The sequence below is a fragment of the Salmo trutta genome, chromosome 12 (assembly GCF_901001165.1).
Source record: "Salmo trutta chromosome 12, fSalTru1.1, whole genome shotgun sequence".
Classification (NCBI taxonomy): Eukaryota; Metazoa; Chordata; class Actinopteri; order Salmoniformes; family Salmonidae; genus Salmo; species Salmo trutta.
This window is the reverse complement of record NC_042968.1, coordinates 64,976,746-64,995,542: the sequence shown is the minus strand read 5'-3', so window position 1 is coordinate 64,995,542 and position 18,797 is coordinate 64,976,746. Positions and strand designations below refer to the sequence as shown.

Sequence of the window (18,797 nt, the reverse complement as noted above, 5' to 3'; positions counted from 1 at the left end):
TTTAAAATCGGACATAGCGATTGCATAAAGGAGTTCTGTATCTATTATTCTTAAAATAATTGTTATGTTTTTTGTGAACGTTTATCGTGAGTAATTTAGTAAATTCACCGGAAGTTTGCGGTGGGTATGCTAGTTCTGAACGTCACATGCTAATGTAAAAAGCTGGTTTTTGATATAAATATGAACTTGATTGAACAAAACATGCATGTATTGTATAACATAATATCCTAGGAGTGTCATCTGATGAAGATCATCAAAGGTTAGTGCTGCATTTAGCTGTGGTTTGGGTTTATGTGACATTATATGCTAGCTTGAAAAATGGGTGTCTGATTATTTCTGGCTGGGTACTCTGCTGACATAATCTAATGTTTTGCTTTCGTTGTAAAGCCTTTTTGAAATCGGACAGTGTGGTTAGATTAAGGAGAGAGAGATGAGAGAGCTGCTAGTTTGATGCATAAGGCACAGCATTCGCCCTACGGAGCATGTCGATGAAATTATGTCACCTGAGGCAGCTCTCCATACTCGTCCTGAGGTGCGTGCTGGTTGTCTGGTGAAGACTGTGCCTGCGCCCAGAAACAGGCCTCCTGCATGTCTTCCCAGTCCTGCACGTCCTGTGCCTACGCCCAGAACCAGGCCTCCTGCATGTCTTCCCATCCTGGTCAAGCCCGTTCCTCCTCCACGGACCAGTCCTCCAGTGGGTCTCCCTATCCTGGTCAAGCTCGTACCTCCTACACGGACCAGTCCTCCAGTGGGTCTCCCCATCCTGGTCAAACCCATGCCTCCTCCACGGACCAGTCCTCCAGTGGATCTCCCCATCCTGGTTCGTCCTGTGCCTCCTCCAAGGACCAGTCCTCCGGTGGATCCCTCCACCCTGGTCTCTCCTGTGCCACCTCCTCAAACCAGGCCTCCAGCGGGTCTCCCCAGCCTGGTGAGTCCAGGGCCTGCGCCCAGAGCCAGGCCTCCCTCATGTCTCCCCAGCCTGGTGAATCCTGAGCCGGATCTGCCAGAGTGGCCCGCCTGTCCGGATCTGCCAGGGTGCCCCGCCTGTTCGGATCAGCCAGAGTGGCCCGCCATGCCGGCGCTGCCGGAGTGGCCCATCTGCCCGGAGCTGCCAGGGTGCCCCGCCTGTCCGGATCAGCCAGAGTGGCCCGTCTGCCCGGATCAGCCAGAGTGGCCCGTCTGCCCGGAGCTGCCCGAGTGGCCCGCCTGTCCTCCGGCCCAGCCCGAGTGGCCCGCCTGTCGTCCGGCCCAGCCCGAGTGGCCCGCCTGTCCTCCGGCCCAGCCCGAGTGGCTCGCCTGTCCTCCGGCCCAGCCCGAAGTGGCCCGTCTGTCCTCCGGCCCAGCTCGAGTGGCCCGCCTGTCCTCCGGCCCAGCCCGAGTGGCCCGCCTGTCCTCCGGCCCAGCCCGAGTGGCCCGCCTGTCCTCCGGCCCAGCCAGAGTGGCCCGCCTGTCCTCCGGCCCAGCCAGAGTGGTCCGTCTGCCAGGGTCAGCCCGAGTGGCCCGTCTTCCCGGCGCAGCTATCGGCGCCACCGAAGTGGGCAACGCCGAAGGTGGAGCAAGGTTCACGTCCCGCACCTGAGCCACCTCCAGGATAGGTGGGTTGGGGAGGGAGGGTGTAGCACAGTGCCGTCGTTGACGGTAGCCACCCTCCCTTCCCTCCCTTATTATTTAGGGCGTATTGTTTATTGGTTTTGTTGGGGTATTGGGGATTTTTTGTGTTTTCTTTTTAAGGTGCATTCCGGGGTCTGCACCTTTAGGGGGGGGGGTACTGTCACGTCCTGACCAGCAGAGGGAGCAATTGTATTAGTTTTGGTCAGGACGTGGCAGAGATTTTTGTGTTATGTGTGAGTTGGTTGTTGGACTCCCAATTGAAGGCAGGTGTGTTGAGTTGCCTTTGATTGGGAGTCCTATATAGTAGTGTGTGTTTGTCCTTGTGGTTGTGGGTAATTGTTTCTGTTCAGTGTGTTATGCTGTCAGTACTGTTGAGCTGTCGGAGTTTTCTTGTTTTGTAGTGTTCCAGTGTTCTTTTTTTGAATTAAATCATGAACACTAACTCTACTGCACCTTGGTCTTCTTCTCTCCATGACGACAGCCCTTACAGAGAGGCAGCCCCCAAAACATTTTTTTGGGGGGGCACGCGGGGAGATTGGCTAAGTCAGGGTTCAGACCTGAGCCAACTCCCCGTGCTTACCGCAGGGAGCAGGTGACCAGTCAAGCACCGAGTTATGCTGTGATGCGCACTATATCGCCAGTGCGCATTCATAGCCCGGTGCTATCTGTGCCTGCACCCCGCATTTGCCGTGCTAGAGGGGGCATTCAGCCAGGACGGATTGTGACGGCTCAGCACTCCTGGTCTCCAGTGCGCCTACTCGGTCCTGGATATCCTGCACCAGCTTTATGCACTGTGTCACCAGTACGCCTTCACAGCCCAGTTCGTCCTGTGCCAGTGCCCCGCACTTGCCGGGCTAAAGTAAGCATCCAGCCAGGACGGGTTGTGCCAGCCCTAAGCTCCAGACCTCCAGTGCGCCTCCATGGCCCAGTATACCCTGTGCCTGGTCTGTGCACCCGGTCTCCAGTGCGTCTCCCCAGTCCGGTGAGACCGGTTCCAGCTCCACGTAAGAAGCCTCCAGTGATGATCCATGGTCCGACGCCTCCAGTGATGATCCATGACACGAAACCTCCAGTGATGATCCATGGCACGAAGCCTCCAGTGATGATCCATGGCCCGGAGCCTGTAGTGATGATCCATGGCACGAAGCCTCCAGTGATGATCCATGGCCCGGAGCCTGTAGGGATGATCCATGGCACGAAGCCAGTGATAATCCATGGCCCGGAGCCTCCTGTGATAATCCATGGCACGAAGCCTCCAGTGATGATCCATGGCCCGGAGCCTCCAGTGACGATCCATGGCAAGAAGCCTCCAGTGATGGTCCATGGCGCGGAACCTGTAGTGATGACCCATGGCACGGAGTCTGCAGCAACGGTCCCCAGTCTGGAGCCTCCAGCGACGTTCCCCAGTCCGGAGCCTCCAGCGATGTTCCCCAGTCCGGAGCCTCCAGCGGGGGTCCGCAGACTCTGGACTCCAGCGGCGGTTCGCAGTCGAGAGTCTCCAGCGGCGGTCTCCAGTCCAGAGTCTTCAGCGGTGGTCTGCAGTCCAGAGTCTTCAGCGGCGGTCTGCAGTCCAGAGTCTTCAGCGGCGGTCTGCAGTCCAGAGTCTTCAGCGGCGGTCTGCAGTCCAGAGTCTTCAGTGGCGGTCTGCAATCCTCAACACGGGGGCCCCTTAGGGGTGCGTGCTCAGTCCTCTCCTGTACTTCCTGTTGACCCATGACTGCGTGGCCAAGCACGACTCCAACACCATCATTAAGTTTGCTGATGACACAACAGTGGTAGCCCTGATCACCGACAACTGTGAGACAGCCTATAGGGAGGAGCTCAGAGACCTGGCAGTGTGGTGATCAAGATAATTGTGGAGTACAGGAAAAGGAGGGCAGAGCACACCCCCATTGACAGGGCTGTAGTGGAGCAGGTTGAGAGCTTCAAGTTCCTTGGTGTCCACATCACCAACGAACTGTCATGGTCCAAACACACCAAGACAGTCGGGAAGAGGGCATGACAATGCCTATTGCCCCTCAGGAGACTAAAAGATTTGGCATCGGTCCTCAGATCCTCAACATTTTCTACAGCTGCACCATCGGGAGCATCCTGACTGGTTTCATCACCGCTTGCTATGGCAACTGCTCAGCCTCCGACCGCAAGGCGCCAAAGAGGGTAGTGCGTACGGCCCAGTACACCACTGGGGCCAAGCTTCCTGCCGTCCAGGACCTCTATACCAGGCGGTGTCAGAGAAAGGCCCTAAAAATTGCCTAAGACTCCAGCCACCCTAGTCATAGACTGTTCTCTCTGCTACCGCACGGCAAGCGGTACCGGAGCGCCAAGTCTGGGTCCAAAATGCTTCTTAACAGCTTCTACCCCCAAGCCATAAGACTCCTGAACAGCTAACCAAATGGCTACCCAGACTATTTGTACTGACCCCCCCCACCCAGTTTCACACTGCTGCTACTCTCTGTTTATTATCTATGCATTGTTACTTTACCTCTACCTACATGTACATATTACCTCAATTACCTCTATTTTCTTATTTTTTGTATTTTTATTTATTTATTGTTTACTTCAGTTTATTTAGTAGATACTTTCTTACAGTTTTTCTCAGTCGCTTTGGTGCATTTCTTAGATCAAAAGTGCCATTCTTGATACTACTTGTACAAATTCCAAATCATCTAGTCACTTGTGCACATCATTAAAGCAATTTCTTATTCCTTTGAACAAATTGCATTTGCTTTTGTACATATTGCAATTGATAATGTACAAGTGTCAGCTTTTTTCCACATTTTCAATTGCTCTTGTCATGTTGATCAAAATATAGTAGATGGTTCTCTGTTGAATAGTCTTACCCCTCAAAACATCTAGGCATTAGTTCCTTGCATAAGCCATTACATGCAAAATTGTTGAACTATTTGTCATAAACTGTCAGGCATAGTTTTACACATTTCAATTGTTTTACACATTTCAATTATTAGACCTTTTGTACAAAAACGTGAATTGATGAATGGTGCAGGTGAAATTGACCCTCACTCATGAAGGAATGTAAAGTGTTAGTTCAACCAACAGTCAACCAGTTGTCTAAATTGCTCAAAGGTGCATCTCATGAAGAATCAATTGGCAAGCATATATAGACAGACCACAACACAGAGTTGCAATTTTCCAATAATGGATGGACCAGGAAAAGAACAGGTTCAACAGCCAAGAGGAGGAAGAAGAGGAGCAAGGATGCATGGTGGAAGGCAAAACAGAGGAAGAGGCAGAAGAGGACATAGGCGCATATCTGATGACATAAGGGCCACTATTGTAGACCATGTTGTCAATCATGGCCTTACAATGGCTGAGGCGCGTCGAAGGGTGCAGCCGAATATTGGGAGATCAACCGTGTCCTCAATAGTTCAAACGTTTCGAAGAGAGAACAGGTATGTCCACCAATGTACAGTGCACAGTTACTGTATATAAGCAGTATACTGTATACTTCCTACAATGCTTCATATTACAGTAGTCCACTTGTATTTCACAGCATACAGAAATATACTCTATACAGATACATACTGCACCTTACATGCACCCACCTGTATGTTTTACAGTAAAATGTGTGTTCGCATAGTTTTTGTCTATGTGAAAGTGTGCGATGCATCACTGCATTTTTCCCCACATAGGACTGCAAGATTACCTCAAACCGGTGGCAGAGGACGCCTTTTCAGACCTCAACAGGAGGAGGCTATTTGCACCATGGTCCGAGCAAACAATGCCATGAGACTCAGGGAAATACAAAGGACCATTATAGAAGACAACGATGTCTTTGAAAACATCCATACGGTTAGCATCTCAACCATCGACAGGGTGCTGCATAGAAACCAGATGAGTATGAAACAGCTGTACCGTGTACCATTCCAAAGGAATGAGGACAGAGTTAAGGAGCTACGGTACCAGTATGTACAGGTAAAACATATATCTATGTAACTACTTTACAGCAACATTTTACAGTGATACATAGTACAGTAAGCATAAACTGCACACATTTCCATTGCTGTGGAAGGAACATGCAATATATGTACATTTTATGTCACTCTTCCTTACCAAAACAAATTCAACTGTGTGTTCTGGGATATAACGTATAATGGAGTTGGAATCAAGTGAACCCTCTCCCAACTTTGTATACGTGGATGAGGCTGGCTTCAACCTGACCAAATGCAGAAGGCGGGGTGGGAATATCATCGGTCACAGAGCTACTGTGGATTTGCCAGGCCAACGGAGAGGAAATATCACCATGTGTGCTGCTATTTCGGAGCATGGTGTCCTAACCCATATCCCCCTTATAGGGCCATACAACACCCAGCATCTACTCAACTTTTTGGAGATTCTCTACAGGGCTCTCATCCCTGATGATGAGAGGGGTCTGTTTAGAGAGGATTTGCCAAAGTATGTGGTCATTTGTGATAATGTGAGTTTCCATCGATCAAACATCATAAGGCAATGGTTTGTGACCCACCCGAGGATGCTCATAGAATTCCTCCCACCTTATTCACCATTCCTTAACCCAATTGAGGAGTTATTTTCAGCATGGAGGTGGAAGGTGTACAATCGTCAGCCACACACACAGATGACCCTGCTGGCTGCAATGGATGCAGCATGTGAGGACATCACAGTAGACGCCTGCAGAGGCTGGATAAGGCATTCCAAAAGATTCTTTCCACGTTGCATTGGAGGGGAAAATATCCAGTGTGATGTGGATGAGAATATGTGGGCCGACAGACAGGAACGTCTGGATGTGTAGAGACAGCACTAGAACAGTGCTGCGGGCAAAGTTGTGCCTTAGGGGTGGTTTCCTGTGTTTCTTTGTAATTTAGTCTTTTTCCTTTGTGCCCCTTGGGTTGTCCAGTCTCTTTCAATCAATAACCCACATACAGTAATATGTAAATAGTACTGTTGAAATTGATATATGCCATAGAAGTGCAGCCTTGTGCATTTTCAATACAGTAACTGTCATCCAAACTGTAGCCTAAGTTTACATCAGGTAATACTGTCAAAGTACACAGTTCCATTGACAACATGCCTAAACATTTTGACAACCTTGTTCATGAACAATGACTCAAGGACTTATCATTCTGATGACACTGACATGATCATTGGCATGAATATTTACTTTTGAGAGATGTACTAAGGATTTTTAGTGACTGACTAGCTTTAGAAACACATCTATTGTATATTGCAGTTTGTACAAATTGTTCTGAGAAATGCACTTATTATTTTGGACATGTTAGGGATGATGTGAAAAATGCACCAAAGCGATTGAGAAAAACTGTAAACACTTATTCTTTCTTAAAACTGCATTGTTGGTTAAGGGCATGTGACAAATACAATTTGATTTCTTTAGCTCCTAACCCGTACCCTAAACTGACTTCTAACACTAATTCTAACCTTAACCCTAAACCCTATAGAAATAGCATTTGAGCTTGTAGGGGCTAACAAAATGTCCCCAGTTAGTCAAATGTTTATTTGTTTACTCTTCTTGTGGGCTCTGCTGGTCTTCTAGTTAAACATGTCCAGCTACCTTGCAGATCTATTTCTCTGCCTGGTGTGTGACCAGTACACCAAAGCTTTCTTAATCAGGAGAGATGCATTACAGAAAATGACACTGAGTTGGAGCAGAGAGACAGACAGACAGACAGACAGACAGACAGACAGACAGACAGACAGACAGACAGACAGACAGACAGACAGACAGACAGACAGACAGACAGATACAGACAGACAGATACAGACAGACAGATACAGACAGACAAAGACAAAAGGTATGCTTAGACACCAAGCTGTTCAGAGGTTGTGCTTCATGTGCTTGGGATTAGCTGGGAACTGACATTTCCATATGATTGATGGGTTAAGTAGGGACATTTATATTCCCTTTTTTTCTTCCTCCATTTCTCATGGAACTGCATCGTTCACGTCTGAGTGAAGTTTCTATTTTGTCCTTTTTTACTGTATCTCATTTAACTTTTCCCGGAATGACACTAAATAACCTGGCACACATAGAAAATCCTTTGAATGGAAATGTATGGAAGTCTTTCAACTGAATTTACGACACATACGTGCCTCATGACATGCACACAGAATAGATCTACAGTACGGGCAGAATAGATCACAGCTACTTGTATCTTTCATCACAACGCGAAGAAGTCCAACGTCTTTGTCTTTAGTGAAAGTGATTCTGGTTTATTGTAGCAATCTAAGCAGCCGATAACATAATTCGTTTTTAGACGATGAGAAAATAAACCAACTCAAAGCATGGCCGTTGGGGCCAGTAAAAGGAGAGGACATACTGTAAAATCAAAGACGGAAAAATTGTGCGATGCCCTCTTGAAATGGCACATTAAATCCAGCGCTTGTGCCACCCGGAGATTCCAATTGAATTAGCGAATCCTAGTTGTAAATACCCCCTCCCCCCATCTCCCTCCACCACTCTCTCTCTCTATTGTAGCTTATCTTCTAAAATCAATTACCCCCTCTGCAATCCCCTCGTCTATATCACACATACCCAAACCTCCATCTCACCCTTCCCTTTCTGTCATTCTGCCATATTTCATCCCCTTCAATCACTCTATACCCACCATAGTCTCCCTATCCCTCCCCTCCCCCCTCTCTTTTACCTGTACAGTCATACAGAGACCCTCTCCCTATGCCTCTCCCCACCCCCCTCCTTCCCCATCTCTCTTACCCGGCCACGCTGCCACTGGCGGAGCTCTCTGCTATCTGGGAGCTAGTGATCCACTTGGTCTCCCCCACCACCGTCCTGGCGTGCGGCAGGCGCCCCACATCCTTCACCGTCATCATCAGGTGGCGCGACGACTTGAGCATGCGCACCGCCTCGTCGTGTGGGATGCCCAGGAAGCTGCGCCCGTTCACCTCCAGGATCTGGTCACCCACCTGCGGGGCGGGGAAGGCATAGAGAGGAAGGGCTGGTGGGTGGACTGGCATGGGCAGACACTGGGTTACAGTACACAGGTCAGAGGTGACACAGTGGGGTTAGAGCGATAGAGTCCAGGTAGAGCACAGACGAGAGTGTTAGATAACAAACAGAGTGGGAGTTAGATTGGTATATTGATCAGTGCTGAACTTCACAGGGAGGTATAGTGCCTTCAGAAAGTATTCACATCACTTGACTTTTTCCACATTTTGTTGTGTTATAGCCTGAATTTAAAATGGATTGTATTTAGATTTTGTGTCAGTGGTCTATACATAGTACCCCATAATGTCAAAGTGGAATTATGTTTTTATAAATTTTTACAAGTTATTTAAAAAGGAAAAGCTGTAATGTCTTGCGTTAATAAGTATTCAATCCCTTTGTTTATGCAAGACTAAATAAGTTCAGTAGGAAAAACCTGCTTAACAAGTCACATAATAAGTTGCATGGACTTGCTCTGTGTGTAATAACAGTGTTTAACATGATTTTTTAATGACTACCTCACCTCTGTACCCCACACACACAATTAGCTGTAAGGTTCCTCAGTCGAGCAGTGAATTTCAAACACAGATTCAACCAAAAAGGCCAGAGAGGTTTTCCAATGCCTCGCAAAGAATTGGTAGATGGATAAAAATAAAAAAAGCAGACACTGAATATCCCATTGAGCATGGTGAAGTTATTATTTACAATTTGGATGGTGTATAAATACACCCAGTCACTACAAAGATACAGGCGTCCTTCCTAACTCAGGTGCTGGAGAGGAAGAAAACCTCTCAGGGATTTCCCTATGAGGCCAAAAGTGACTTTTAAACAGTTACAGAGTTTAATGTTTGTTCTCATCCTCCTAGATCTATCCACTGCCTTTGACATTGTGAACCATCAGATCCTCTCAGGGCTGGGCATTTTAGGCTATGCACATTCTTGGAGCGCATCCTACCTGGCAGGCCGCTCCTACCAGGTGACGTGGAGTGGATCTGTGTCTGTGTCTGCACCACGTACTCTCACTACTGTTGTCCCCCAGGGCTCTGTTCTAGGTCATCTCCTCTTCTCTAGGTCACTCGGCTCCGTCATATCCTAACATGGTCTCTCCTATCATTGCTATGCGGATGACACTCAACTTATTTTCTTGGCGTGACCCTGGACAACACCCTGTCATTTTCTGCAAACATCAAAGCCGTGACCAATTCCTGCAGGTTCATGCTCTACCACATCCGTAGAGTACAACCGTACCTCACACAGGAAGCGGCACAGGTCCTTATCCAGGCACTTGTCCTTTCCCGTCTGGACTACTGCAACTCGCTGTTGGCTGGGCTCCAGGCTTGTGCCATCAAACCCCTGGAACTTATCTAGAACACACCAGCCTGGATGCTTTTCAACCTTCCCATGTTCTCTCATGTCAACCCGCTCCTCCACACACTCCACTGGCTTCCAGTTGAAGCTGGCATCCACTACAAGACCATGGTGCTTACCTACGGAACAGCAAGAGGAACTGCCCCTCCCTACCTTCAGGCTCTGCTCAAACCCCCCACCCCAACCCGAGAGCTCCGTTCTGCCACCTCAGGTCTCTTGGCCCTCCCACCCCCGTCCAAGCTTTTCTCTGTACTGAAAGGGAATAGAGCTAAGCACAGGTAAAATCCACCTGTGCTTTCCACCACTGGGAGACAAATTCGCCTTTCAGCAGGAAAATTACTTAAAACACAAGGCCAAATATACACTGGAGTTGCTTACCAAGACGACATCGAATGTTCCTGAGTGGCCTAGTTACAGTTTTGACTTAAATCGGCTTGAGAATCTATGGCAAGACTTGAAAATGGCTGTCTAGCAATGATCAACATCAACTTGACGGAGCTTGAAGAATTTTAAACATAATAATGTGTGAATATTGTACTATCCAGTTGTGCAAAGCTTTTAGAGACTTACCCAGAAAGACTCACAGCAGTAATCGCTGCCAAAGTTGATCTTAACATTGACTCAGGGGTGTGAATATTATGTAAATGAGATTCTGCTTTCACTTTGTCATTATGGGGTGTTGTGTGTAGATGGGGAGGAAATGAAATGAATCCAGTTTGAATTCAGGCTGTAACACAACTAAACGTGGAATAAGTCAAGGGGCATGAACACTTTCTGAAGGCACTGTAGATCCCAGGTAGAGACGTGGAACACAGGGTCAGGGGTATTCTCTGACCCCTGCTGAGACTGTGAGGAGTTTGAGAGTAGAGATCTAGAGGCCACTGAAGACTACTCTGTCTACTGATGTTGATCTCCAGCTGCAAACGGCACCCTATTGTAGTGCCGTTGGGGTTCTGGTCAAACATTGTGCACTATGTAGTGAATAGGGAGCAATTTGGGACACCACCCATGTCTCTCTGCCCTCCCCCCAGTAGACTCATACATGACCTCTGACCTCACAGGAAGCACTTGGCTGATCTCTGATCATCTACAAGATCATCATATGCATTAAATTATATAGCACTCTGGACTGTGGACTGTATAGATAAATAATGTATGCATCCCAAATGAAACCATACTCCCTACAATATAGAGAATATATCATGACGGGAATAGGGTGCCATTTGGGAGGTAGTCCATCTATGGAGCAGTACAATAAGTATAGCGACCCACCACACTAAACAGAGAGCAGACAGACGTGGGTCTTTCTATAAATAACGGGGGCAATGTGTGACATTGAGATAAACACTTCGAAATGGGTTGAAACAGAAATAAAAATTTCTATGCAGTTCCGCATGTGTACTTAGAGGAATGAAATGGAATATATGTAAATTGGCCCATAACTTCACCTATACAACAGCATAGGCTTATGCATCTTTTAAGCAGGGTTCATACAGACATTGGCAAGTCAAATCAAATAACTTTCAGGGACTTTAAAAAAAAAAAAAAATTCACGGACCTCAATATTATCCAATTGTATAATTTATATAATTGTACATATTGGGCCTATTATAGAACCCCTCCATCCCTCCCGAAAAGCATGAAAAAGTAGGCCATTACCACTTTAAGAATAATGATTTTTCAGGCCTCGATAGTCAAATGATTATTACATGCTAAAATATGGGAGAATAATGAGGACATTGCCTGACTAAATAGACCAGATGCCAGCATGGCAATTTTTCTGTATCCTACGTGACCGACGCAGGCACACATAGCATCAACCTCACCATCGTTGTTTTTATAGTGAGAAAGTGACCAAAAACCAGGTTCCTTTTTTAATGGAGCATTGAAGAAATGTCTGATTTTCAAGGTAGGCCTATTCCGATACTTTAATTTCTGAGCTACTTAAAGCCCCTTGTATTTTTTTAAATTGCAGGTGTAACATGGAAACCAAAATGTATTTGTCATGTTATTTCATTACCAGATCATATTGTGAATAAGCCCACTAGGCGATGTAATCATTATATCCAGAATAATGAATAGGAATAGTGTTGGGTGTTGTGTAATGTGTTGTCATTATATTTATTTATTTTATTAGGCGGCCTACCCCGGCCAAACCCTAACCCGGACAATGCCGGGCCAATTGTGCACTCCCAATCACAGCCGGTTGTGATACAGCCTGGAATCAAACCAGTTAATAAGAATAGCGTTGGGTGTTGCACAATACTCCACACGACACAATATTACTCAGTAGACTCGGTGTCTAATCAGAGCCACAAAAACATATGTAAACATGAACACATTACCTTCATGCTTTCTCTGTTCAATCTAACGAGACCCTGCTGTAAATCAAGCAGACAACAGATTATCAACAATTCGCTAGGGATATTAGATCCAACGTGGACCCAGCCACAAACCGTCTTCACCGGAGTAACGAATGAGACGCCAAAATATTCTGGACCTTCCTCACAAACAACTCCCCCCCCCCAGCCCTTAGCGCATGCAATGCAACAACAGCCTATCACAACAGCTGTTCGTCACTTGGCTGTCATTCTGAAAATGTATGACGATGTGTGAAAATATGTGTGAAAAGAAACAGCTGAACCCCAAATGCACATCCAACGTGTATTATGCACAATTATTGAAGAACCACGTTAACGTCAGTATCGATTTAGGTTTTATGTATCAAGGTAAGGAGGCTCCTTCGGTTAGAAGCATTTGATTTCTCAATCGCATTATTTTATTTTGGACTTGTGTGCCCATGAAAACTGTTTTCACCCCGTAACATAAGGAGACACAAAATATTACGTAGTTATACTGCATTTCTGAGATCTCTAGACAAAAAACTGTCCGACAGCTAGATCCAGGATTCTTACAGGGTTCAAGTTCAATGTCTAATTTAACTGATTAATGCTTAATATATATGATATAACGACAACTTACACTGCCATAAATACAAGGACAGAAAAGTAATGCTTTATGTCACACGATTTTGGACAAATCCTTCAAGACACCAACCATGATAAAGGGTTAAACATACACTAGATATACAAAAGTACATAGACACCCCTTCAAGTTACTGGATTTGGCTACTTAAGCCACACCCGTTGCTGACAGGTGTATAAAATCGAGCACACAGCCATGCAATCCCCATAGACAAACATTGGCAGTAGAATGGCCTTACTGAAGAGCTCAGTGACTTTTAACGTGGCACTGTCATAGGATGCCACCTTTCGAGCAAGTCAGTTTGTCAAATTTCTGCCCTGCTAGAGCTGCACCAGTCAACTGTAAGTGCTCGTATTGTGAAGTGGAAACGTCTAGGAGCAACAACGGCTCAGCAGCGAAGTGGTAGGCCACACAAGCTCACAGAACGGGACCGCCGAGTGCTGAAGCGTGTAGAGCGTAAAAATTGTCTGTCCTCGAGTACAACACTCGTCGGGAGCTTCCTGAAATGGGTTTACATAGCCGAGCAGCCGCACACAAGCATAAGATCACCATGCGCAATGCCAAGCGTCGGCTGGAGTGGTGTAAAGCTCACCGCCATTGGACTCTGGAGCAGTGAAAACACGTTCTTTGGAGTGATGAATCATGCTTCATCATCTGGCAGTCCAACGGACGAATCTGGGTTTGGTGGATGCCAGGATAATGCTACCTGCCCGAATACACAGTGCCAACTGTGAAGTTTGGTGGAGGAAGAATAATGGTCTGGGGCTGTTTTTCATGGTTCGAGCTAGGCCCCTTAGTTCTAGTGGAGGGTAATCTTAACACTACAGCATATAATGACATTCTAGAGGATTCTGTGCTTTCAACTTTGTGGCAACAGTTTGGTGAAGGCCCTTTCCTGTTTCAGCATGACTATGCCCCCATGCACAAAGCGAGGTTCATACAGAAATGGTTTGTCGAGATCGGTGTGGAAGAACTTGACTGGCCTGCACAGAACCCTGACTGATCCCGTAGAGGTTAACAGCTTCTACCTCCAAGCCATAAGAATGCTGAACATCTAATCAAAGGGCTACCCAGACCCCTCTTTTACGCTGCTGCTACTCTCTGTTTATTATCTATGCATAGTCACTTTAACTCTACCTACATGTACATATTACCTCAATTACTTCGACTAACCTGGTGCCCCGCACATTGACTCTGTACCGGTACCCCCTGTATATAGTCTCACTTGTTATTTTACTGCTGCTCTTTAATTATTTGTTACTTTTATTTTCTATTTTTTACTTAACACTTATTTTTATTTATTTTCTTAACTTCTTAAAGCATTGGTCTGTTAAGGGCTTGTAAGTAAGCATTTCACTGCTGTATTCAGCACGTGTGACAAATAAAAACGATTTTTAAACCTGGAATACACTACAATTTGCATTTCCTACTGCGCAGGAAAATTCTCTATGACAACATGAGTTATCAAATGAAAAAGGTACACCTGTAGAATAGGAGTGCTGACTATTCATCAGGTTTGCCTTTTAGATCAAATTCTATTCAGCGCCGAAAATGAATCACAATGGAAAGTTTACATGTTCAAATCAGTTCACGGGAATTCGGATGGAAGTGGAGTGATGTGCTGTGACATGCATGGTTTGATCGTACAGTTGGCTGGTTGTTCTGCTGACAGGTCCCTGAACACACACAGGTACAGAATGAACTCTCAGTCTCCGTCCACGTTAGCGCATTAGTTTAGCATTTAGAGTTTCATTTTGTGTTGTTTGCCATTTAAACATTGTTTTCCCATATGGCAGCTGTTCTTACATGTGTTGCAATATTTTACTTCACTCTGCTCAGTCATCCATATCTCACCATCAATAACTTCAACAGCCCCTCAGTCAAATCACTGCAGACACTGTGCTTGTGTGTGAAAAAATATATCTAGTGACTGGTGTTCAGTGACTGGTGTTAAGACAATACACTGAGTGTACAAAACATTAAGAACACCCGCTCTTTCCGTGACATAGCAGACCGGGTGAGTCCAGGTGAAACCTATGATCCCTTATTGATGTCACTTGTTAAATCCACTTCAATCAGTGTAGATGAAGGGGAGGAGACAGGTTGAAGGAGTTTTAAGCCTTGAGACAATTGAGACATGGATTGTGTATATGTGTCATTCAGAGGGCGAATGGGCAAGACAATCGATTTAAGTGCCTTTGAACGGTGTATGGTAGTAGGTGCCAGGTACACCGGTGTGTGTCAAGAACTCCAACGCTGCTGGGTTTTTCACACTCAACAGTTTCCTGTGTGTATCAAGAATGGTCCACCACCCAAAGGACATCCAGCCAACTTGACACAACTATGGGAAGCATTGGAGTCAACATGGGCCAGCATCCCTGTAGAACACTTTCAACACCTTGTAGAGTCCATGCCCTGATGAACTGAGGCTGTTCTGAGGGAAAAAGGGAGGCATGGAACTCAATATCAGGAACGCGTTCCTAATGTTTGGTATACTCAATGTATATTTGACTCTCTCTCTCTCTCTCCCTCTCTCGCGCTCTCTCTCTCACTCTCTCGCTCTCTCTCTCTCCGTCAGTCCCTACCTCCCCCTGTAATCAGAGCATAGAGAAGAGTCTCTGAATAAGCCTGAGTCACCACAGATACGTCACCTGAATGTGATGGTGCTGCTGCGCTGACGCCACTCTTCCTGCTCTCTCTATCACCCCCCAGCTCACCCTCCATCTCACCCTCCATTTCACCCTCCTTCACACTATACATTCATTTGGGGGCTCAGAGAAGCTGGCATGGGAAGTAAGTACTGCTTTGCACACACACACACACACACACACACACACACACACACACAGATCAATGCACTGCGTCAGATCAGAGCGTGGCCAAGCCGCCAGGGAGCATCCTGGGTAATTAACCAGCAGCAGAAATGCTGGGCCAATGATAATGACATTTACAAACAAAAGGCCAATCAATGTGGAGATGAATAATAAGTGACTGTGTTTTCTGGGAATACGACTCAGGCCACAGATGAGTACAACTGGATCGATGGCCATTAAACACGGCCCATTGTTTTCCCCACACACACCTCTCTATCACAAGTCTCACATTGCCATCGATTCCTCCTCTCTCCATGTCCTTCCTGTTGTCTCTCTTTTCTGTCTCGCTTTCTCAGCTTGTGTGCCAAAAGCTCCACAAGGAAGCAACAACAACTCCCTCCCTCACTCGATCGACAACCAGAGAAACAGTCAGAGGAAGGAAGCCTGATAAGCAATTGGGCTACTGCAGTGGTGGCTGGTAGGGTGGAGATATAGGAGGATGGGCTTGTTGCAATGCCTGGAATGGACTGAATGGAAAGCTATCAACAACATACTGTTCCATTCATTCCTTTCAAGCCATGACAGCTTTTGGTCCTATATCTCCACCCACCAACCACTACTGTAATACGGGTATATCACTGTGGCACTGTGACCAATACACAGACCGTATGAAACAAAGATCATGATTTTGATGAAGTCTGCATGTTAAGCGAATCAGATGAGAGAGGGAGAGCTGAAAGCTGACCAGAGCTGATCTCACAGCAGTAGGAAAAGGTTAAAGAGCCCTCATCTCAGGAGAGGAGAGCTGTGGAGAGCTGAACAGGCATCCCATTAAACCCCCTTTGAAGTGTCTTTCTTCCCTGACAATGTGTCTCTGTCCCAAAACGGCACCCTATTCCCTATATAGTCCACTAGTTTTGACCAGGGTCCACAGCGCTCCGGTCAAAAGTAGTGCACTAGGGTGTGAATAGTGAGCCATTTGGGACGCACTCTGTATCTGTTTGATCTGGCCCACTGTCATGAATCCCGTTGACATTACAGTAGGGGGAAGATGACTTTACTGTGAGATGGGAGAGGGGGGTGGGAAGATATAAGAGTCCAGTCATCTCTATACAGCCATACACTCATCTTTTGGAATGACGTGTCTTTCACTTCGTTGTCCCTGTCTGAGCCTCATTGTTGTTCTCTTTTATTATGCCCATTCTCGTTTTTGTTGTTGTCTCCTTTACTGTCTCTCTCTCTCATTGCCTTTCTCTGCTCTTTCTCCCTCTCTCTCTTAGAGTGCAAGGATCCATGCTGTGACGGAGCAGCATTTGGCATTTGACCACCCTCCGCTGTTCTCTACACTGGGGCACCCCTGACATTTCTCTCATGTTCTGTTCTCCAGTGAAGAAAAGAGGAGAACTGGGGAGAGATTGGATATCGACTGGCGCCATGCCCCTCTGTCCAACTCTCTGCTCTGTGAAATGCAGCATTTTTACATTTACATTTTAGTTGCAAACACCATGCTCTAACAACTAACCGGGATTCCCTAAGTGAAGGAATGCAGCTGGGGGTTTGGGAATATGGGGAAGTGTATGTTTGTGCCAAAAAGAGGGATAGAGGAATGTCTGGCGAGCTGGATCCCTATTCTCTTTATAGTGCAATACAGTACCTTGTTGGTGTTAAACTTTTACAAAGGCTGTTGTCTTCTTTACAGCTTTCTATTTCTCTCTCTCTGTCCCTCTGTCCTAGTCTCTACATCTCCCCCTCTCTCTCTCTCTCTGTCCCCCGTCTCACTACATCCCCCCTCTCTCTCTCTCTCTCTCTGTCCCCCTGTCTCACTACATCCCCCTGTCTCTCTCTGTCCCTCTGTCCTAGTCTCTCTACATCTCCCCCTCTCTCTTTCTCTCTCTCTGTCCCCCCGTCTCACTACATCCCCCCTCTCTCTCTCTCTCTCTCTCTGTCCCCCTGTCTCACTACATCCCCCTGTCTCTCTCTCTGTCCCTCTGTCCCAGTCTCTCTACATCTCCCCCTCTCTCTTTCTCTCTCTCTGTCCCCCTGTCTCTCTACATCCCCCCTCTCTCTCTCTCTCTCTCTGTCCCCCTGTCTCACTACATCCCCCTGTCTCTCTCTCTGTCCCTCTGTCCTAGTCTCTCTACATCTCCCCCTCTCTCTTTCTCTCTCTCTGTCCCCCCGTCTCACTACATCCCCCCTCTCTCTCTGTCCCTCTGTCCTAGTCTCTCTACATCTCCCCCTCTCTCTTTCTCTCTCTCTGTCCCCCCGTCTCACTACATCCCCCCTCTCTCTCTCTCTCTCTCTCTCTGTCCCCCTGTCTCACTACATCCCCCTCTCTCTCTGTCCCTCTGTCCTAGTCTCTCTACATCTCCCCCTCTCTCTTTCTCTCTCTCTGTCCCCCTGTCTCTCTTTCTCTCCCTCTGTCCCCCGTCTCACCACATCTCCCCCTCTCTCTTTCTCTCCCTCTGTCCCCCTGTCTCTCTACATCTCCCCCTCTCTTTCTCTCTCTCTGTCCCCCGTCTCACTACATCCCCCCTCTCTCTCTCTCTCTCTCTGTCCCCCTGTCTCACTACATCCCCCCTCTCTCTCTCTGTCCCTCTGTCCTAGTCTCTCTACATCTCCCCCTCTCTCTTTCTCTCTCTCTGTCCCCCCGTCTCACTACATCCCCCCTCTCTCTCTCTGTCCCTCTGTCCTAGTCTCTCTACATCTCCCCCTCTCTCTTTCTCTCTCTCTGTCCCCCCGTCTCACTACATCCCCCCTCTCTCTCTCTCTCTCTGTCCCCCTGTCTCACTACATCCCCCTCTCTCTCTCTGTCCCTCTGTCCTAGTCTCTCTACATCTCCCCCTCTCTCTTTCTCTCTCTCTGTCCCCTGTCTCTCTTTCTCTCCCTCTGTCCCCCGTCTCACCACATCTCCCCCTCTCTCTTTCTCTCCCTCTGTCCCCCTGTCTCACTACATCCCCCCTCTCTCTTTCTCTCTGTCCCCCTGTCTCACTACATCCCCCTCTCTCTTTCTCTCCCTCTGTCCCCCTGTCTCACTACATCCCCCCTCTCTCTTTCTCTCCCTCTGTCCCCGTCTCACTACATCCCCC

The 18,797-nt window shown here is 47.2% G+C and overlaps 1 protein-coding gene across 1 annotated transcript in view; it reads right to left on the bottom strand.

Annotated features, from left to right (window-relative positions):
* The window catches only part of LOC115203985 (whirlin), a 144,086-nt gene that overhangs the window by 34,415 nt on the left and 90,874 nt on the right, over positions 1 to 18,797 (bottom strand). Inside the window, exon 5 of the mRNA XM_029769149.1 lies at positions 8,318 to 8,526. Coding sequence (XP_029625009.1) covers positions 8,318 to 8,526 — 209 coding nt within the window. The remainder of the gene's footprint in view (positions 1 to 8,317; positions 8,527 to 18,797) is intronic.